At 39.6% G+C, this 22,481-nt stretch overlaps 3 protein-coding genes across 3 annotated transcripts; 1 reads left to right on the forward strand and 2 right to left on the reverse strand.

Annotated features, from left to right (window-relative positions):
• Nucleotides 1-258: 258 nt before the first annotated feature.
• On the reverse strand, nucleotides 259-1,051 carry LOC116711721 (sperm-associated antigen 16 protein-like). Its single transcript, XM_032551187.1, has one exon. It carries the CDS (start codon nucleotides 992-994, stop codon nucleotides 281-283), a length of 714 nt encoding a protein of 237 aa, XP_032407078.1. The 5' UTR covers nucleotides 995-1,051; the 3' UTR covers nucleotides 259-280.
• Nucleotides 1,052-1,066: 15 nt separating this feature from the next.
• ndufb4 (NADH:ubiquinone oxidoreductase subunit B4) lies at nucleotides 1,067-4,751 on the forward strand. The gene is made up of 3 exons (XM_032551188.1): nucleotides 1,067-1,288; nucleotides 3,433-3,576; nucleotides 4,597-4,751. The coding sequence occupies exons 1-3, from the start codon at nucleotides 1,112-1,114 to the stop codon at nucleotides 4,657-4,659; spliced, it is 384 nt and encodes a 127-aa protein (XP_032407079.1). The 5' UTR covers nucleotides 1,067-1,111; the 3' UTR covers nucleotides 4,660-4,751.
• A 269-nt stretch (nucleotides 4,752-5,020) lies between these two features.
• hgd (homogentisate 1,2-dioxygenase) lies at nucleotides 5,021-14,495 on the reverse strand. The gene is made up of 14 exons (XM_032551186.1): nucleotides 14,340-14,495; nucleotides 13,161-13,232; nucleotides 12,743-12,831; nucleotides 12,117-12,222; nucleotides 11,898-11,957; nucleotides 11,401-11,492; nucleotides 11,238-11,272; nucleotides 11,081-11,160; nucleotides 10,678-10,777; nucleotides 8,530-8,654; nucleotides 6,655-6,759; nucleotides 6,414-6,540; nucleotides 5,872-6,053; nucleotides 5,021-5,265 (listed from the first exon to the last, which is right to left on the reverse strand). Exons 1-14 carry the CDS (start codon nucleotides 14,352-14,354, stop codon nucleotides 5,122-5,124), a joined length of 1,332 nt encoding a protein of 443 aa, XP_032407077.1. The 5' UTR covers nucleotides 14,355-14,495; the 3' UTR covers nucleotides 5,021-5,121.
• Between the last annotated feature and the right edge of the window lie 7,986 nt (nucleotides 14,496-22,481).

A 22,481-nucleotide genomic window follows, 5' to 3' on the forward strand; every position in this document is an offset into this window, starting at 1 on the left:
AATGGTGAAGTTTTCCAAGCAACTTCAGGCTAGCCATAATATTTAAGAGGGCCGTCGTTAGAAAAGGAGATATATAGGATGAGCAGAGATATATAGCCTAAATGAAAAAATGTGCATTAATACACATTAATGCAATGTGTATTAACGTTGCATTAATTACGCTTTTTGTACATTCTGTATTGGAAAACTCTAACGGCTTTATGTCACCAATCCAAAAGGAGACATAATTTTTTGAAAAAAATTCAAAAAGGAATAAAGCACATTGTTATGAAGTTAACATTTATTTCAATGAACCACTGTTTCCATTGGTCTGAGATGAGGAGGCATCCAGTCGGGCAGCCTGATTGTCCCCCTGCAGTAGCGCTTTGTCCCTCTCCAGCGCCACCTGCAGGACCTGCTTTGACAGCCCCTGGTATTTGTCACTCATCCTCTTTACTTCAGGCTGGTAGCTCTCACACCGCAGTTTCAGCTTATTCATGTCCACAATGAGTCTGTTTACCTCTCTGACCAAGCGTTGATGCTCCAGCCGGTGGGCATCGTTGGCTCTCTTGGCCCTCTGCAGGGCCTCGGCTGCGACAGCGGCCGCCTGCATGTACTCCTCCTTCTCCTGCCAAGCACTTTTCAGCTCTCGGGCCAAATGCTCGTTCTCGGTGTACACTTTCGGGATCAGGCCGATCTGCTTCGCGTCCACGTCTCCGTTCAGCAGCAGCTCAGACCACTCCGCTTCAAAACACGCCAAAGTCCCCGTCATGCCGTGTTGGAACAGGAAATTCAGTAAAAAGTCAAACACAGAAAGCTGTTGGTGACAGGCGCTGGGCCTCCGATTAAGTGAAGCGACGGCGTCTGCTCGGTCCTGGATGGCTTTCTCTGTCGCTTCCAAGTCTTCTTCGAGTCCTTCATTTACGCTCTGATCATCTTTAAGATCTTTCGCACACCCTACATCCTCCGCTGACTCTTTGTGTTGTAGTTTTCCACTTTTCTCAGGAGAGTCCATCCTTTCACTTGAACGTTGCGAGAGGGGGAAAAAAAATGTGTTTAGAACGTAGTCGTGGTTACGACGCGAGACTAGCAACGCGAGATTTTACATACTCTCGTTTGTCACCAAACAATCATGGCGGACTACCGAGAGGCGCCCTTGGCGACTCGGCCAAAAACACTGGACCCAAATGAATATTTCAATCTTTCTCCGGACTACAGGCGCGCAGAGGAGAACCGGGCAGCTCTGCGGGCCAACCTTAAGAGGCAGTACCAGCTGCAGCTGAACAACCCGCACAGGACTGAGCTCATTGTAAGCGGCTAAGTTAGCATATTAGCAACCAAAGTCACCCCTGATTTAAGGAGAGCTAAATGCTACTGACGATTAAATGTTATGACCGAACCTGGACAAAAAATGCTCAGTATCGAGCATTTGTTAATTTTGTCTTTGTTTCCTATTGCTATATATGGTTATAAAGGCAGCTCTATCAATTATGTTTGAATGGTGAAGTTTTCCAAGCAACTTCAGGCTAGCCATAAAATTTCAGAGGGCCGTCGTTAGAAAAGGAGCTATATAACTGAAAAAAACATTTTCAATGGGTTTATATGGGTTATTTGACTATTGTCATGTGCGATAGGCAGCCATATGGACTGGAAAAAGAACGAGATCCATAAATTGATTTAACTGACTTAAAGCTGCAGCATGTAACTTTTTCTTAAAAATAACGGGGGTTTTTTGTTGTTGTTTTTACATATTTGTTAAAACTGTCACCATGTCGTGACAGTACATTATGTGGCAGGTAATTTGTGAAAAGATTGATTTCCTCCTACTCCTCTCTGAGCCACTGTTTCAGTCTGAAGAAAAGCACAGCTCCCGACCAAGTCCAACCAATCAGAGCCTAAATGAAGCTCTAAGCGCATTCAATCAATGCTGCTAAATGTGACAAATAACTTACCGTTACAGGAAACTGTTTTATCCGCTCTCATTGATGGTGATGCTAACTAGCCTGCGCATACATGATATTCTCTGTTCAATACAACAGCACAGCAGAGATGAAGTGGGAGAATGATGAGCAGCAACACATGGTATTGAGATTGACAGCGCTAAGACCCGCCTCCTAGCTCTGATTGGTTTTTCTAGTTGGCACCAGGTGAAGGTGAAGGTAAAGGGGCTAGCTCTTTTTCACAAATTATCTCTCTCATATCATCCTGTCATAACAACAAATTTTGCTGGCCGATAAATTTTCCCAAACATTATTGCGATAAATGATAATGTCATTGTTTTGAGACCGTTTTCAATTAATATAATGGTAATGGCTTGATAATGCAAGGACACGTCATATTCAAAGATCAATAAACTTTAAATTCTAATGAACATCTAACACTGAAAAGAGCAATTAAATATCAAAAATGAATAAACAAAGCAACAGAAACAAGAAAATGAATTATGAAATATCTGTAAACAATTGTCCTCACACACTTATGTTTACATACTAAATGGATTCAGTTCACGTTGGGTTCCAACCAACAGGCACACTTTGGCAGGCCCCGTTTAAATCTTTTTCAGAAATGTCTTCTTTCTAATCTCCTGGAGCCTTCGCTTCCAGTGGTCCATGCTTAATGTTATAAACGGCATGTCACCAAAAAACATAGCGACTGGCAGACTGACTGATTACCAGTTTGCAGCCACATGTAATGCTAATTATAGGACACACCTCAGTTTAACATATTACAGTTATATGGTCAAATCATTTTTAGTCTTTTCTTGAGGTTGCATTACTTTTGTCCAGGCCTCTTTCTTTTTTTTACTTTTTTTCTTATTTTATGTAACCACATTTTAAAACCGACATCTGATATTTATTAGTTAATTTTCAGTATTTTTTTATGTATTATTTTTTGTCCGTTTCAAGTTATTTCAGTGACCTTTGTGGTCATTAGCAGAGGGCTTCCAAACATTTATTCCCTGTGTTAAATTGGAAAAAGAATTTTAGTATCTTAGCTGAAAATGTTCTTAGACTGTAAACACATCAATAAGAAGATCTTTGATTTTTTTTTTTATCATTATTATTATTTTAGTTGAAGCACATTTTGTTTAGAATTTATTTAATTTTTTTACTTTTATCTATTAGAAAATGTTTACTCTGAGTTTTTATGTGTTGATTACTATTTTTCTTTCAGCAGAAATAAAACAGGCCTTAAAAAAGTTGAAGTTGGCATGAAACCTTTTTTTTTTTTACACAGTAATATATTAAAAGAACAAACTTTTGTTTCAAAATCATTCATGAAATGAGCCCATAACTCCGACTACTGCCATTCATGTTCAAAAGTACTTTATTGATTACAATTCGTTACCAGTTAAACAGTTGTTTACTAAATAAATGACTAAGTAAATCCTAATCTGATGTTTCTTTAACACATAATTAACTGAAATATCATTGCAAATGTCTGTGTTTGTAGGAAGACCCTGCCCTGACGAGGTGGGTGTACGCACGAGCCAGCCCCTACCCTCACTTCAGACCCACAAAGAAGACTTCTCTGTTGGGTGTAATGTTTGGAGTGGTGCCTCTGTTTGCCCTCTACTACATCTTCAAGACAGACAGGGTATGAGACAAGAGGCCCCTCTGCCTTCTCTTTGCTTTACGTTTTACGGACAGGTTTACCCATGAACCCAAGTGTCTAATGTTTATTAGATAATAACATAATCTGCATCATTCTTTAAGGTTAACTGCTTCATTTAAATATTGTACATATAAATATAGTAATTGGTTTAACTCATAATTAATTTCGTTAACACATTTTTACCATATTATTTATTTTAACTTTCTGTCAAACAAATTGTAAAATATAATTTACATCAATTCCTAAAAAAAAAAAGCTATATATACATGAATTAAAGATGTATTTATCCCATATGTTAAACAAAATATTGAGTTTAAAGCAAGGAATAAAATAACTTGGACACTATATAAAGATGAAGTATTTGTGTTGTGCAAACTTTATTTGCTGTTGATATTTCTCAACATTTAATTATGTTTATTTGCCATGTTACTTTACCAGTTCAGTTATCTTTGTTGGCATCAGACTTTGTTGTGTATGTTACAGTACTAAGAACGTCTGACGAATCAAATCCGTCATCCGGACAGTTTATGTGAACACTGCTGCCTACATACCTTTTGTAGAATTTGCGCTTTTAGACAGGAATTAAATTTTTAGACAAGCTAAAAAGTGATCAGAATCAATGTTCCTTTCGAGACAGATCGAATTACATTCAAAATAAATGCTTAGTTCGAAATCTCCCCGCTTCCATTTCTCTCTCCATTGTCATGGAGATTTACCTGTAAATCGTAGTCAATTGAAGTTCCGGTGAAAATTTGCTGCCGTTGTCTCACTGTGCTGGAGCCATAAAGACAGAAATAAAGACATGATCGCTTCTTCCCCCTCTTCTCTGCTGGGCGGAGGGGAAAAGAAAACTGCTTTGAAATCACAAAATGCTTACTCATAAAGCACATCGTTGAGAAAATGTCCAGAAGGTGAAGGGGTGAAGTGGGGCGGGGGAATAATATGTGTTTGTTGCTATGGAAACTGTACCAGCCAGTCATCTGTTTGTCGTCTGTTTTACAGGATAACAAGGAGGAGAAGATTAAGGCCGGAACCCTTGATCGCAAGTTCAATTTATCATCATGAGCTTCAGTACAGAAAGTTCCTCCTGTGATATCCAAGAAGTGTTGTTGTATGTAATTATAATTAAAAAAAATAAAATGTTATTGTTCAACAGTTATGTGGCTTTGATTTCAAAGGAGAAAAGTAAAAAATGGTTCTACAAGTCAAAAAAGCAAGAAGTGAATCATCAATTACATTAATAAGAGCTATTTATCAGCAATATTGTCTAATTTATAGAATAAGTAACTTGTAACAATAAGGGAAAGTGACAAAAAAAAAATTGTTAAAAAAGGCATTTTTGCTGGATTCTGCATATTTACACAGCGTATATTATGACACCAAATGATTTTTATTTGTAAATTTAAGAAGTAAAAACAACCCCACGTACTGCAAATTGTGATTTTAATTTTTTGGTTGTTTCACAAACCACTTTTTTACTTTTTTTAAATCATCTCCTGTATTTTGTATAAGTTGCTGGGTTTTTTGCTACTGCTTTCTTGGCTTCCAGTTGGGGTTAAAGTGGCTGCGCAGTGGTTCCCAGCACTGGTAGTAAGTCTTGTCCAGTCTCTGGCACGTTTGCAGACCCCACTTGGTCACAGCCATGCTGAAGGAGGACTCAAACATGAATGCCTGAAAGGAGGAGAGAACACCAGTGTATGATCTGATTAATCGTACTAAATATGTTCCATCTATTCAGCACTGATCAGTTCATGGGTATTCAAATATATGCATACACTTAAAAATACTTGATTAAATATTCCTAAACAAGTTGCATATGAACAACACACTTTGTGTCTTGATGGTACCCTCTCAGTTCATGTTGATATGGACGGTGGATAAACATGGCCGCCATGAAACTTTATGGCCATCCTAATTCACTGCCATCTGAGATTAAGGGCCAGATGGTTAAAACTATAGGAAAGGATTGTTGCAAACAAGAGTAAAGACCCCAATTACATATTTAACCTGAGTTTGCAGTGCATACGGCAGACAAACATTAACCTTCTGTAATGGCCCTGACTTCAAACAAGCTCTGCAAGGAAACCACAAATTCAACTGAGCTGTACCATTTTTATCAAACATCCAGACACAATTATGCCAGGAATTTGCTTAGAAAATGTTTAACTTGCTAAGGAACATTATTTAAGGATTAAAGAAAGTCCAGAATAAATAAAGACATGATCAACATAAGACCAACACCTATCTTGAATGCATATAAACTCCTCTGTGCTTTACCATGGTTCCTTCAGCAACCCTCTCTGGTTTCAGCTCAGCAGTGCTGTTCTTCTCAAAGCAGTCAGCATCCGGGCCGTGAGGGGTCATCATGCTGTGCAGGCTGCCTCCCCCAGGCAGGAAACCTTCCTCTTTGGCCTCATAATGGCCTTTTATCAGCCCCATGAACTCACTCATGCAGTTACCTAAAACGACAAGCAGGAGGCACTGTAACACAGCTACTTGTTGAGGAACAGAGAGCGGGGTTGCCCACCAGATGGCCTTAAAGATCTGTGGTGAAAACAGACAAAAGATCCTGGCGTGTGAAGTGAGTCATTCAGCAGGTAGGGAGACTGTCTGTGTCACTAGCTGGTAAACGAATGTGTTAGCTTCTGGCTGGGTTGCTTAAATCCACAAAATATCTCGGAAAGAGCACATTGTGACATTTCCATCCGAATTCATTTGCAAAATGTGACCCTGCCGTGCTAAAACAGGCGTACATAATTCCTGAAGGAAGCATTTGTTATCGCAAACAATCAGACCAAGTGTGGGTGTTGAGTTCTTACGGTGGTAATACGGCGGACGGAAGGTGTTGTCAGCCACCCCCCACCTTGGGGGGAAGATGACAAAGTCCGCAATGGCCACACCTGGTTTTGTGGATTTGGCGGTCAGCACGGTGAAGATAGACGGATCCTAGAGAAGATTGTATACATGTTTCTGTCAAACTCTGTTTGGGTTTATCCCAATATCAAGAAATGGGATAAACCCAAACAAAGTGCTAGGGCTCTGTTTGAGTCACCAACATACCGCATGGTCAAAGGCCACACAGTTGATCACCATGAAGTTCTTCAAGTTGTATTTGCACGGTGTGTAGTTCCCGTGCCAGGCAACGACATTGAAAGGAGAGAAATCCTGCGTGTAAAAGCACAAAACAAAAAAATGGAAAAAGAAAATAAGAGAAGCCTACCTGAGCAACAAACACAAAAGACGTTAAATTGAGCTTTTCACAGGGAAAGGGGGAACAATGAATAATGTCTTTGTAATCTTAAATTCCAAGAAAAGTACTTCTTGACATAAAGAGAGGGAAAAAAATGGCCATAATGAAAATTGTAAGAGGGTGTTGCTTCTTTCAATCTTTCTTCTCTTTCATTCCCCTCCCGGTTCTTTGTGAAATGAGGCACCAGGTATTATGGGGTAATTGGCTTCACAATCAAACTTTCCCAAACTTTGAGCATTTTGACGCTCGCCGCGGTGCAGTTATTGGAGGAGAAGGGTGGGCTTCGGCAAGTGTGGGTGTAGAGATATTTCTTTACCTTGATTGTTAAAACCACAGCAATTTTATATAGTTTCTCTGTTCTGATAATGTCACTGTGAAAAAGACATTCAACAGAAGCTCTGAAATCAATATAGTTCATTACAACTGAAGCTGCTGCCAGGCTGACCTCCATGCTCCTGTGTGCGCACAGGGGCGTTTCTACACAAATGCCGGGTTTTTCTCTTTTCTAATTAAGAAATTGAAATAAAACGCAATCAATCAAAAAATTTGAATAAGTAGCTAAAAATAGCTGAAAAGAAATACAAAAAAACAAACAAAAAAAAGGTGTTTCTTTATGCATCCAATTGTCTCCAGTTATCATGGAAAATGGCCTTTTGAGAAACCCTGGTGCAGGTAATTTCTCGGACATTCATCTGTGAAAACTCCCCTACATTCGATTAAAATAAAGACGGGGATGAAGGAGGGAGCGGAGGGAGGAAAACTGAAGGAGAACAACTTCGCACACACACATGCACACAGAACACAAACATATTGGCCCAGTCAAGCAAATAATAAGTTAATTTGAGCAATTTTAGCACTCTGCGGGTGAACAAAACAGCAGGACCAGACAGGAGCGGCAGCATCTTCCCCTGAGACGAGGCCCTCTGTCAACCACGTCTTGGTTTTCCAGCCTCACTCTCCAGTTTCAATGAACTGGGAGGGAGTGTCACCACTCACCCCCAGGACATAATCCCCAAGAAGAAGAGAAGGGCTCCAAAAATTAGGAAAGCTCTGTTTTGTTTTAAAATAAGACTTATTTATATTATTTGTATAGGTAATTACCAAGAGGCTTGACACGATTATAACCCCAAATCCTTTTCCTGTAAAATAAGAAAAACACCTCTCACCTCTTCCATGCACTAATAATAAAAAAAACAACCTCATGTCAGACATTATGTGTCGATCCAATTATTCGCCCACCAGGAAATTCAGGAGAGGGAGGGATCATTTCCTGAGTGAAATATGGTGAAATTAATGCTTTACTTGCGAAAAGGTTTTCCCTGCTAAGCAAAGCCTCGCAGGTACGCCGTCTGCGGCACCAGAATGCCTTAACTAATTACAAGTGATTAAGACTCATAAGGGAGTCGAGGCGGAAACCGAGTGAAAGGATAACAGCTAACGCTTGGATATTAAATCATCAGGGATGGCAATTCAGCCGGCAGGAGCAGCTAATGGATCACATGCTTCACTTGGACCGTTTCCTGTTAGTCACGGAGGCACTTTGATGGTGTTTACTGAAGCAAACTCAAACCTAAATAGGGTAATAGGTCAAAGTGTTCAATACGAGCGCATGTCCGTTCTCAGACGGCGTGTATGTGGACAATCCTTGCCGCAGCACACGGAGAACCGCATGTGACAGTAAGCACCTGCTGGCAGGCAAACAGTTTCCCTTGATACTTGTTGATGACGGTGTAACCAGAGGGCACTTTGCGGTCCTCGTACCAAGCAACTGGACACAGGAAGTCTCTTGGGTTCGCCAGACCATTGGCTCCTGCAAAACATGCATACATGATTCCAATAGACAGGCTGTACAAAATATGAAAAGCATGCCAAAAGCATGCAAGTCAATAAATATCGACTTGCAGATCAAGTCGATATTTATTGAGAAATAGAGAAAATATAGGTGTCTCTAGAAAGTTGCTAAAGGGGCGGCTGATGATCTTGGAGTGGCACACTAACAGCCGTAAAGGAAATTCAGAAGTTTATGTTTAAGTGTGAATATATTCCAGTAAGTAAGCCTAACACTATTCCATAACTCATTTACACTCTACTACAACAAACATAATTTTGAGTCTTTGTACATGTGGATTACCAGGGTTGCTGCTAACATCTGGTATAAATTTTATATCAATTGGTTCTTTAGAAATACACTTACAGACAAAACATTAAACTGTTTAACACTTATTTATTCTGTGATATTTATTTGGAATTATAGATCGGTACTATCAAAATTAACTCAATCGAAGTGCATTGTTTGAACTACACACTGGTTACACAGTCTTTTAGAGTACAATAAACCCAATCTTTATTTTTAAAGGACCCAGCTTGTTTCTGTTATTTTCTGCATGTTGTTCTCTTATTTTCCTCTTCAAATGTGTTGCTTTGATTGTTGGCACCCCGATTAATTGTTGCAAAAATAAATGTAGCTATGGTTTAATTTGACAATAGTATCTACAAACTTTAAATTTGTATCCCTGGCAAGATTACACAACAATCAGGCTAAGCAGATGTGGATGTATCTTAAGAATTTTCTTTTTGGTGGCAAGAAAATGGATGCTTTCTTAACTTCCTCATATTGTTTCTATAGCCAGAGTAATTATTTAAGTTTTTTTTTAAAGGTTTTATTGGCTCTAGTGGCCTTTATTTGATAGTTAATTGACAGGAAAGTGGGTAATGAGAGAAGGGGGAAGACATGCGGCAAAGGTCGCCAGGCCGGGAATCGAACCTGCGACAGCCGCGTCGAGGACTAAGGCCTCCTTATGTGGGTTGTGCTTAACCTCTGCGCCACCACAGCACATCCCGTAATTATTTAAGTTTAAAGCAATTGGAACTGGAACAAACAAGACCGGATGCGGTTTCAAGATGAAACCGCCGGTGAAGTAATAACTTATATCTTGATTTCAGTAAGTTTCTTTACCAACCCTTAGATGCTTAGAACCCTTAAAAGCTCTTTCTGTCCAAGCATTGCTATATATACATATATATATACTGTATATCACAATGAATATGAAACTAAGCATAGTGGAGGCTCTATGATGATGTGGGTCTGTTTTGTTTCCAAAGGCCCTGGGATCTAATGGTACTTATTTCTTTGAAATACCAGGACTGTTAAATCTAAATAAATCTGTTAGACTCTTCCAGAAAACTGAAAACGGGTCATCTTAACAGAAAAATGATGCAAAGCACTCAGCCAGATCAACAAAGAAACAGTTCGCCAGACACAAAATTAACCTAATACACAAACCTAAATCTTATAGAAAACCCGTAGGCTGAGCTGAAGAAAGGAAGAGGAGAAGAAGAACGCTAAAATATCCCTCGCTCTGTATGCTCTAACCTAGTAAAAGGTGGATGAGTGAGTGCAGTCCTGTCAGCAAAAAGGGGATTGTACAAAGTGGGCGTTGATTCCTGCTTTCAATTTAAAGAGCTCTTGCTATAGTGAGAGCTAGTTAATTTTTTTGCTATTCTGTTAACATAGAATTAGAATATTGCTCTGCATTTACATTAATACCTGTGCATGGTATAGGAAATACGAAGACGTTTGCATACATTTGCACGTGAACCCCAAAAGCCTGAGGCAAATGCAGCTAACTGATGGCCAAGTTTGTGATGGTTCAGCCTGAGCTGCAGCGCTAGCATGATTTCAAGAGATAAGTGTCAACAATTTAGATAACAATAGCACGTTTCGGGAAGCCGAGGCAAAGTGGCTGGTGTGCGGTTTTAAAAGAAGAATGAACACATATGGTATGTTTTCATCCTTCCTTATCTACACTTAGAAGTATCATCCAAACACAAACCTATAGGCCCCAGGTCAGGCAGCTCAAAGTGGGCCCCATACACCTCAAGGATGTAGCCTCTGGTTTCTCCAAACACATCCACGCTGAAGCGCATCCCTTGCTGGAAAAATAAAAACAAGAAAAGTGGCAGTTAGAGGAGATTCGGTGCTGTTATGTAGCAAATGTGGGCTGTATCAGTGCTGAGGGGGACTAATCGTCTGCATGTGGAAAAAAAACACACAAAAAAAACACATGTGCCGCAGTCACAATCCCGACGTCCAAAGCCTGAAACCTCTTTCCACTATTATCTACTTTTAAGGTCACTCTTGAAAAGTGCCAAACCACAGCTTTCTAAATATGGTAAGAGGAGAGTGGGGGCAAATACAGTAGCAGATGGAAAAGCACTGGAGAACTCAAAGCCCACCTGGATGACACAGATCTCGTTGGGCTCGACCATCATCTTCCCGAACTCTGTGGTGATCAAGACCTCGCCCTGCTGCGGGACTGAAGAGAGAAACCGATGATGAGAAGTGCTGAGAAAATACAATTTGAAGCAAAAGGAAACTTAACTTTTTCCCCACCTATCAGAAAGTCTCCATCTGAGTTGCTGAAGCACCTGAAGCAGACAAAAAAGAAGAAAGAAAAGGAGCTTTGAAATATTAATCAAACCCTTGACTGGATACTTTTTGTGATCTAAAATAGACCTGTTTAAAAGATCTGTGTAAAAGTTATCCACTTATTAACCTGTCGACCATGGAGGTGTTGCAGGTGTACACGTGGATGCCGATGCCGTTGCGGGTTTTGGCGTCTCCTGCACCGCAGATTGTATGAAGTCCCTGAAGAATCCAGGAAAAGCAGGGATTTACTGATGAAGAGAAGTTCTCTGTGATAAAGATAAATCTGTGTCTCTTTTCCCGGACTGAGTGATGCCCCTACGTCTCCTCCCCCCACACCTATCTTTATTTATTTATTTATTTTTCTTCCTCCTTTTTAATTTATCATCTTTTCATTGGGTGTGCACCTATTTTGTCTTGTTCAGTTGTGTAAGAAAAACAAATACTCATAGGAGGTGAATTGTATGCCTATTTCCATCCATACATTCAGTAGCTCTCTTGTACCCATGGAAAAGCTGTGTACTATGTGGCATACTGTGTCATTAGCAGCTAAAATTCCTCTTGTAATGTCCCCTTCCCTCCTAATAAAAATATTAATAATAAATAAGTAAATAAATCGAGACTCACAGCTACAAAGTCCACTTTCTTCTCTGTCGACTTGGGGATGATGAATGGCAGCCACCGCAGCTGTAAAAGGAACCTCAAGGTCAGAATGGTCTTTTTTAAAATTCAATGCTGTTTTGAGCATTTTGATCTGTTTCCATGACTGTGACCGTCTTGTTCTTTAAAGAAGTAGATGATGGAATTATTCTCAGTTGAAATTCTAAGTGCTTAATCTTGACACACCTGGTTCGGATCAGGCTCCACTTCGTTCCAGTTTTCAGTCAGATTCCCACATGGCACAGCGGTGAAAGGCTTATGTTTTACAGACGGGAGGATCCGGTACAACCAGCTGCAGGAAAGGAGGGAAGAATACGAGCAGTTTTGTTGAGGTTGAAGTTGAGATGACTCTTAGCCCAGGGCAGCAGGGGCAGAGGGTTACCAGAACACACGCATTTGCACCTTGAACAGGTTTTCTGTTGCTTCTATGCATGTAAGAACTGTAAATATGGCCATATACTGTAGCTAATTCCTATTCGGCGATAAACTGTTTTCACAACTGAGTCTCAACTATGTTAAAAATCTGAATTACTACTTGTAATTCTTCAAAACACTGTCTGAGCTTCATGAATCGCTCTTTACACTTGTGGAAACACAAAAACATGCCGGCATTAGAAACTTTTTGGATTTAAGTCAAACATAAAAAAAAAACACACACACAACAGCGATTATACAGTAGGTTCTTCATTGATCTTTGTCAGAAAAGAGGGAGCAGATACTTGTTCAAAACCTCATTTGTGCAAGGCCCCCTTCTGACCACAATGCTTTATATGTTTCTTACAGTGTATCTAATGTGCTAAGTTGATAAATACCTCCTCTTGTTGGCTGGACGAGGACAGGTGAAGGCAGAGCCGGAGAGCTGCTCAGCATACAGGCCGTATGGACAGACCTGAGGACTGTTCTGTATGGACACAATGTAATCGCTTTGTTAAATATGTCAGCATAGGATTGACTGTTTTCTCTAAAACAGGAGCTAAAGATTAAGAATCCTGAGATTATTTTTTGGCTAATTAACATTTTAACAGCTTTGATGGGATTTTTAAAAAATCATTACACAGAATCACAAATTGCAGGAAGGGTAGAGGTTATTATTACTTTTTATACATGGTTTGGTGGGAAGATATCATACTGTGTCATTTAGCTGCTCAATGACTGGATGAATGAAATAACTGTGGCTTTGTCTCCTTTAAGGTTGCCATCTTAGAAGAACAGACCAAACGTTTGTGGTACCTGTCCTTCAGGTAAGGATCCAGGACATCGTGGATCTTCAGAGGAGAACTCATTCCCAAAACCCGTCATATACTGAAAGAGAAGACAAACAGGAAATGATCAATAAAGAGTAATTAAAGAGATGTATAAAAACAAAATGTTGAGACTCCTTTATGATGAAGGAGGAATATGTACATTTTGTGTGGAAATATTTTTAATACTTAGTTCCAGTGTTGCTGTTTAAAAAAAAAAAACCTTAACAGCTGTGAGAGTAAGAGGATCACCTGGACCCAGTTGATCAAAAGTAGAAAATAAAACAAATTATACACAATACAAGGCAAAAATATTGTTTTAATTTATACCTCCTGCAAATCAACCGCCAAACTTTCCCTAAAGACAATAACTGTTACCTTATCTTCTGATTAACATCATAATGAATTTAAAAAAAAAAACAACCTAACTTGGTATGATGTGAACTGCTTGTTGCTGAGTCACTGCTGCTCCGCAAGAGCGATGGTTTCCATATGTGCTCGTTTGTGTGCCTGAAGCCTAGTGTTGTTTCAGGAACATCGCTGTTGTTTTATAAAGAAGTTTTGTGTCTATCAGGAATATACATTTTGCCTTCAAGTCAAAAATGCACAGTCTGGCAGATGGTAAAAGCTCCACTTGCATTATGTTAAAAAATAAACAAATAAATAAAAGTTCTAATTTACTCAATAACCAAACAAAGTAAATGATTAAGTGTTTTTTGCACTTTCAACTGTGCCTTACACATTAACTTTTGGAAATTAGGGAGTCACATCATTTAACTGGTGTCCACATAATTATTATCACTTTTAAACAAGCTGAAACACACCAAGCAGCAACTTTTGTTAGTAGATGATGAAGTCAGTCTAAAACCTTTTTTACAAATACAAATAAAACTGATAACAGCAGCTGTATATGTTAAGATTGTTAAGGCGTCTCTCAGACCACATCTGGGCAGCTTCTGAATGCAGCCCTCTGATTGGCTGGAGGGAACGCCTCCCTTCAGACAGCTGCTGTCACAGAAATGATGACACTTAAATATTTTAATCTTAGTGCAACACAAAAACTAAGTTGTCCAATTTCATAATCTTTCTTGCACACAGCACTAATCCCCAACACGGAAAAAAGTGCATTTAGAAATAAAACTTTTTATGTAAATGAATGCTGACTTACCTTTAGTCCTGCCATTGTGCCAACTTTTGTTTTAAGGTTGCGGTTGCTGCGTGTTGCAGTGGTCACAGTTTAACTTCCAGTTCCCCCTGTCTTACCTCTTGGCCTAAAATCCACCTCTGGACTAGCACATGCTGGTGTGTGGACCGAGCTGCACTCAGGGGGCTGGATTTATACTCTTTCTCAATGTGGCTTTAATTACGTCCCGACTGGCTCCGTGACGCAACAGGCTGGGGGCCCGAAGCAGAAAGAGGACGGGTTAGAGGGGCTAAAATGTGTGCAAACCGAAGTCAGCGTGAAGGCCGTCCGACTGGCACAGAATCATGAAAATGGATTCGTACATTACATCTTAAGATTTGAAACCTACGTGAAAACGTGATTGTGGAAGAAATATTTCTCATGAAGTGACACTGTTTGTGCAGAAAAGCCTCTGAATAAACACCCGTGATGACCTCTGGTGTACTGCTTGTGCAAATAACGTTGTCATGTGCATCGTCACGTCCTGTAAGGTCAACATTTAGTTAAGAAAAAAAAAAACATTTATGGCTTCATGCGAGAATCATATACCTTCAATCTACCTTATGTGTTTACACTGCAAAAGTGTTGACACCCCTTAAACACAAGCTTTGACACATTAACAGGATTTTATGTGGTAGACCAAAACAAAGTAGTGCATAATAGATAAGTGAGCCGTAACTACCGTGTCTTTTTTGTTTGTTTTTTGTTTTACACAAATACAAATCTTAAGAATATGCTGTGTATTTATAATTAGCCTCCTGGAGTCGACATGAAAATGTTTTGATTGACTGACATGATCGATGGAGTCCTCCCCAGACTAAAGTCTTTTTCAGCCTCTAACACGTCGTTTTCTTTCTTTCAAATAGTGCCCTGTTTTAGCTCCATCCATCTTTCCATCAATTATGACCAAATCCCTGTCCCTGGGGAAATGAATCCCCACAGCATGATACTCTCAACATTATGTTTTGGCCAAAAAGTTGTATATTGCTCTTAACTGAGCAATCCATTTTCTGCCATATGTTTGACGTGTTCCCTAAACATCTAGTGGCTAACTGCAAATTGAACTTCTAAAGGCTCCTAAGGTCATGTACGTTTAAGAGCAAAGCATCAAATGTGACAAAAAAGCAGGTTGTTTTTACTTAATGTGCATTTTATGGTTTATTGGGCATAAATTGATCAGCAATCCTTTCACATGTCCAAACAGGGTAATCCTCGAGTTGCATGGGGTCTCGAATTGTGAATTGTGGGTCCACTCCCACCATTACCGGTGTTTCGGTCCAGATTTGGTTGGATCAGAAGGAATAGGTCAAATTCAATTGACTCGGTAAACAAGCAATCACTGAAAAAGGTCAAGTATTCAATGAAATCTACAGACCAGCTTCCCCAGCTCAAACAGTGCAAAGCAAACTTAAGAAAGCAGTAAGTACAAATTGAAATTTTAAGCTAAACCTGAAATATTTTTAAATTAGGGATTCTGAAGATTTGAAAATTTCATATATCTTGACAAACAAATATAAAATGTTGAGATCTATGCTCAGCAGGTGTTCTCCTGATGTTTTGGAGGTTCTAACCATCCTCTCATGACTCAAATGGTCTCTGACTGATGCCATGTTTAACATATTTTGTGTTTATGCAAAATTAGTTATGAGCCCAACATTTTATTTTTTTATTTTATTTTTTTTATTATTATTTACTGACTCGCAAAGAGGAATGCTGTTATGTCTGTTTGGTCTCTGTGCTGCTGAGGGCAAAGTCATTTTTGGTTGAAGGAGAACAACAGCAGCAGATGGCCTCTAAAAGGCCTATACATTACATCAAGCTAAATTTATTCAGTTCATTTCTTAAAATAGGTTGGTCAAACGAGGTGTGCCTAATGCCCCCCATGCAGCATGTATCAGAAAGAATCAATTTCACCTCTACTGTTGCTTGCCTCGCTTCCCCTGGTTGTCTATTTCTCTTCTCTGTTTTGGGAGATGTTGGGAAGGGTAAATGATGGCAATTCTCATAGCGAGACGCAAATAAACTCGCCGCGGCAGAAGTAACTGTTCTCCGGCGATGCGTGCAGTCAGACCCGGACCCCCGCTGGGAGGCAGTCAGGGTGCTGTGCCGAAGACGAGGAAGCCCAATGGCAGGAAAATATCCCATCCCATCTCTGGAAATTGATCTGCTCCTTGTATGGAGAAAGAAAATGAGAGATTTTAATTTCATCCCCCCGAGTCCTCTGATAGAATTCTGAAATATTTGGGCCCAACCTGGATGGTGCCTCAGTGTTATAAGAGAGGAGGAAATAGCTGGAGCCTGAAGAGTTGTTGCCTATTTATATCTATGCATGTCTAAGTGAGCCATAAATGCTTTGTTATTAGGTACCTGCTGAATTCAATGTCTTGATGGCAAATGATACACTCACTTGGCTCAGTTTATCCCCATGTGCATTAAAAAAAGCAATATTTCCACCAAACACACAGTTAAGGAACTGTTCACAGCTCTGATGGCATCTATGGTTGTATCAAACATGCATGTGCAGACGCCACCACATGTTTGCACTGACTAATCCTCTTCATTATAGGACGAATTTGTCAAAATAAGATCTAGAATCTTACTTTGAGTTCTGCTTTGAAGAATTTCACCACAGCCTTATGTAATAATTATTTATATTTCTTTTAAACTTTCTCCCATTTTGTCAGTTTGCATCCACAAACTTCATTTGTGTAACAGGCCAACTCAAAGCTGATTGTAGTTGTGAAGGGCTTTAACATTTCCAAACACCCGCAGTTACAGGAATATAAAGAAATCAATAATGACATCCTGTAGGGGAAACTCGAGATGGCTTCTGACTGCAGTGTACGCAACAAAGTAAAATACTTCACTGTAGGTATTTCCAAAGTGTAAATCATGCGGATGCAACATGGGCTAACAACTTTAAATTTGAAGGATTTTTTGGAGGTAATTTAAATATTCGGAGCATTTCCTCCAAAGGAGAATTACGTTCAACCGAAATCTGGATTTGTTGGTTAGCAGTGAAACGTGGCTCAACATTAACACATCAACAAAAATCCCTTGTCTATATCTATCTTATCTATTGACAAGATAGATAATCAGGAAGAGGATGAGGGGTGCTTGTTAATGTAAGACACACTCAAATGTTGTAGTTAAACTGGATAAACAAACATACAACCAGAGCTGCAAAGATCAAATCATGAGTTAATATGACCCAGTTAAAGTCCAGACTTAAATTCACTTGAATCTCAGACAAGATTTGATAATTGACATTTACAGAAGCTCTCTCTTCAGTCTCACTGAGCTTGTGCTGTTTTGCAAAGTAAAATGGGTAAGCAAGTCTGCAGTGTAAAGTTGGTAAAGATCCACCCGAAAATTTTTAAATTTTTGGTATAAAAAAAGAAAAATGTGAAAACCGCATACATTTTCTTTCCATTTCATTCCATTACTCACTACATGGACCACAGTTGGAAATTTACATTAGGGAAATTGTTTTGGGGCAAACAAAGGAGCTGTGTAGACTTTAGTGGTATTGTTGGGCCAAACTAAATCTATTTTATCCTGTCATGTCAGAGAGAAACAGATGCAATTTGTTTTTTAATAAATACCTTGTTTACATTTGTAGAGCTCAACAACCATTCTGAATATTTGAACTCAAAATAAAATTTGCATCAACAATTTCTGACCCAAAACTTACTGACGTCAGGGTCAACGCTAACGCTAAACCCTGGGTTGAATTTAGCAATAGACCAATGTTACCATGCTAACAGCATTTTCTCCCCCCTACCATCAGCCATCAGCGAGGTTAAGAAGTATCAGGTCCACATCCACACCTCTCTGAAATAGTACAAATCCTCAGGAAGTGAGGGCACTCAACTCTCATAAACCCTCATTATCTGCTTCACTTAGCAGGTTATGTCCCTTGCAGATCTTCCTTAATGCACTGTGCTTTGTTTTCAACTATTTATTTAGTTTTCTTTTATTTGGCTAACGTTGGTGTGTGTGCTCCTCTGTGGTGCTCTCCTCATATCGTTATCATGCATCACTGTATATTGCCATAGGTTTGAATAAATTAAGGAAATTCAGTGTATCCAGACTTTTATCCCACATTTTCATTTGACCTAACTTCAAGTTAAATTGTCTTGTTTATTCAAAAACCTGTTCGGATTTGGGCTTGGGATCATGTACAAACACTAGGTTGTGTCCAAGTTTCCACCGTTCAGTGGATTTGTTCGCTCAGCTGACTCGAAGTGAAGACGTTGAGGAAAGTCATCCGACATGAAACAGTCCCTGAACATGATGGTGCTACTTTACTTGAAGTCAGGTGGGAAAACTTTATTTTAACTCCTAACATACTTTTTTCATATTCTCAAAATGTATCATCATCCTATCTAACAATTATTCTTCCTATTATGATGATACCACCACCATGCTTGACTATTTTTTGTTTTGTTTTGTTTTGTTTTTTTGTCAAGACGCACTTCTTTTCATTGCAACCAAACAGCTCAATCCTTTAATTAATTATCTGTTTAAATGTTAACATATTTGTCCAGAAGCATTTGGCTCGTGCAGCTTGTTCTGCTTTTTTAAGTGTTGGTTTTGGAACAAGACGTTCTTTTTTTTTGCTTGACTCCTTCAATTCTCATGCTGATGCAAACTTCACCGAGGATAGTGACACCTTTACACTAGCATTGTCTAGTTTATGATAGCCTCTTTGGACCCGTTTATTGTTCTTGAACATTAAATCCATTTTTTCTTTCATCTGAGAGTGGCAATTTGGGTCAGATGAGCGACACTCGGACACCAGTTGGGCAATGATCTGAAAACTGGTTTCGAAAAGGATTGTGATGGTGGATGCCGAGCTTTGATTTGCTGTCCATTGAGACTAAGCTTACATTTGTCCGTGCTCTGATATCATCCTGGAATGAGGCAACAAGAAGGGTGCTCCAGCTCTGAATGGCAAAAAAATAATGAAGTCAAGTAAGAATGAAAAAATATTCCTCTCTTCTGCTGCAAATGACTTAGTGAAAGTTGATGCGAACTAATGCTAAAATAATTATGCCCTGAAACATCTAATATTGCTAAATTAAAGAAATATATGTTACATTGGAAAAGATTTTATTTTAGGAGGTTTAAAACTGATTAAATTACTTTAAGAATTTCTAAATTATAATAACAAAAAACTTTTTGATTAAATTAATCAGGCAGTAGCATCAAGTGACAGCTAATTAGCATGCACTTGCTCATTGTTTGCTGTTGTATTTCTGCAGAGTGGAGTTCTCGCAACAGGCTTCTTACAGCATGAAAATATAGTCATAGTTCTAGGGAAAGCAATTCAAACTTCCCTTTTCACGTAGGGCATGTAAATGGTTTTTGGTGTTTAAACATGAAATCGATCTTTTTGTTGGTGTAAGATCATAGAATGATCCAAACACTGGTGCAAAATACATCAAGAAATGGCTCCAATGTAATTTGCTCTAATTGGGTAATGCTTTGTGTGCTACAGAGCTGCTGGAACAAGTATAAAAATTACGACACATTAAGAAAAAAATAAAAATAAAGAAAATGTGATGGGAATCTACAAGCATGCATGTCACCTGCATCATTACTACCTGCTGCATTTATATGCCACATCAAACGAGCAGCAGCTTGGATTCTTGTATTTTATAATTACAACCCTGTTCCATAGTAAGTTGCAGTTTAAGGCTAAATCACTTCTGACATGAGCCAGCCAGTGCCACACACACACACACATTTGACAGCTCCATTTAACGCTGATTAGATTTGCAAGGACATGTAGTATACCCTCTCTGTGTCTCCTGCGTCGACTCTCTCTCTGTCTCTCCCCTGAGTAGCTTGAGTATCTCCTGAATCCTATCTATCGCCGTAATGTTATGCAAATGGTTTAATATGAAGATAAAAGACTGTTGCAGCGTGTGGCGCTCTCTTGGTTCACAGCCTCCTGTTTCCAGGACGATAGCTCTAACGAGGAGGGCACTATTTGGGAGTCATTAAATGATGGCCTTCCTGACATGCACCCGCTCAGCGCCATCGCCGCCCGCCCCGCGTTGGCCATTAAAGCAGCTCACACCCACACCAAGACACACACTGCAGACACCTTTTAGCGCCAGCTCCCAGTTTCTTACACATCACAGTGTCACAGAATAGAAAATTACACTCTCCTCCCACAGAGAAAATTGCTTTGGAATTGCTTGGTTATAAAGATGTGCTTTAAAGAGAGGGGGGGTGCATGCAATAAAAAGAAGGACACACACAAACACAATTACTTAAGCACTCTAAGGACAATTCTTACAAGTTAATCAGAGGATTTACCAATTATTGATGTCAAAAGGATTTTGTTGTGCGTGTGTGTATGTCTTTTGTGGCCTATGTTTATGTGCTACTTGGGTTTCTCTTGGCATTGTGGGTATTTAGTATGCATTGTGTCTGCTGCGCTAAATCATGGCTGAAGAGATCCTACACATATAAATGATGAGCTCTGAATCAGACGTTGCTTTTTGTACAGCCATTGTTAAGTGAAATGTGAAAGATACCCGCAGAGAATGAGGTTGAAAGAATGAAACATAATTTAATACACAAAAGCAAACACAAAAATGGAGGACTGAAGAGAACGGGTGCGAACCAAAGGCAGACGGGACTGAGATGAGAAGAAAATTAGCTTCACAGTTGAAACCAATACACTCTAAAAACTGCTGCGCTCTTTCTGTAACCCAGATGTTGGGTTTGTACGGTAGGGAAAGTGTTGAGCAGTTTAACAGAACGCTGGAATACAAAATACCATTTTGTTGGGTTGGAGAAAAGAAGACTAGAAGGAGTCTTCTAAAGCTGCCATTTTAATCTTTACAGTCGGATTCTCTTCACTGAACCTCTTCAACGGGATGAAACAAGAAATGGTAAGATGGTAAATCTATGCATGTGAGTCGTTCAGGCCTTTGGAAGTGATGTTTTGTGAAGTCACCAGTACTTGCAGAATACAAAGAATTGGTCATAAAAAAATCATATTTAATAGACTTTTTTTTATTTATTTATTTGGTTATCCAAATTTAGTGATTTGTCAATTAAAGTCTTATTGGACATTATGAATTTTTAAATACAGAATTAAAATAAAATAAAATCATTCACTCTTTTTAAAGATGTTTTGGCAATAGTACCAAATCCACATAGTACATTGAACATTGAACTCATAAACAGTGTTAGGGAAAAGATCCACCTTATCCAAACCTTTAGGATATGTGTACCAAATCTGTACATCAGACACCTGGTCATAAACATAATTAACTTCCTGGACAGAACTAAAAATACCAACACCTGCTTTTCCGCAACCAAATATAATGATACTTGAGAGCTGCTGCTGGTACTTTCCATGGAGAAGAACCAAAAGGCAGGCATATCAGTTCAAATACTTGATATGGTGCCAGTTACAATATTCACTCCTCTTTCTGGAGGACAGGCACTGCCTCCTCCAAAGCTGTAGTTTGGTCAGGTAAGCTTGAAGAGGAGACTTGAGGTGAATGGTCTCTGGACAAAGAATAAGTGTGTTCAGCATCAGAGGAAAAAAAAAAAAAAAAAGAGGGTGTGTTTATATCTGTGTGGTTTTCTTATCAAAGTGTGTTTGACTGCTGCAGGAGTGTGGTTGGCGTTATATCAATCTGGGAATGATTATGTGTGGGTTTTGATGTGCGTACGTCCCTCTCAGTGCGCATCCGTGTGTAGATGTTGGTCTGTGTGGAGCACCATCATTAGGTCGCAGGCAGTCCCGGCTGTTGGGAGGCTGCAGCGCGGCCGCTCCAGCGGCCTCTTGGGCCAATTTAGGTGCAGAAAAAGCACTTCGATCCAGCCCTCCAAGTCTGCAGGTCCCCAGCGGGAGGCAGCGCAGCCCTGCAATCTATATTGGATTTATTCCTTTCCCATCTACAGGCCCCACAAACCCCACAGAGAGGAAGTCCCAGCTCCACACTCTCTCTCCCTGTCTCCCCAGCCCTCTCATCCCACCCCCGCTCCCCTCCAGACAACGTGTTACGGGACTCAGATGAGTACAACATAATCGCGTAATACCCACACACGCACACATATGAAGGCGCACTCGGAGGCACCAGTCTATCTTGAAGG

The sequence above is a fragment of the Xiphophorus hellerii genome, chromosome 21, assembly GCF_003331165.1.
Source record: "Xiphophorus hellerii strain 12219 chromosome 21, Xiphophorus_hellerii-4.1, whole genome shotgun sequence".
Lineage (NCBI taxonomy): Eukaryota > Metazoa > Chordata > Actinopteri > Cyprinodontiformes > Poeciliidae > Xiphophorus > Xiphophorus hellerii.

Coding starts and splice junctions, on each gene's coding strand:
- LOC116711721 (XM_032551187.1), bottom strand. CDS start 994: ATGGACTCTCCTGAGAAAAGTGGAAAACTACAACACAAAGAGTCAGCG.
- hgd (XM_032551186.1), bottom strand. Junction 12,832..13,160: donor GATCCTTACCTGAAGGACAG/GTACCACAAACG, acceptor GTGTCCATACAG/AACAGTCCTCAGGTCTGTCC. Junction 11,273..11,400: donor AACACCTCCATGGTCGACAG/GTTAATAAGTGG, acceptor TGTCTGCTTCAG/GTGCTTCAGCAACTCAGATG.
- ndufb4 (XM_032551188.1), top strand. CDS start 1,112: ATGGCGGACTACCGAGAGGCGCCCTTGGCGACTCGGCCAAAAACACTG. Junction 1,289..3,432: donor CGCACAGGACTGAGCTCATT/GTAAGCGGCTAA, acceptor CTGTGTTTGTAG/GAAGACCCTGCCCTGACGAG. Junction 3,577..4,596: donor ACATCTTCAAGACAGACAGG/GTATGAGACAAG, acceptor TCTGTTTTACAG/GATAACAAGGAGGAGAAGAT.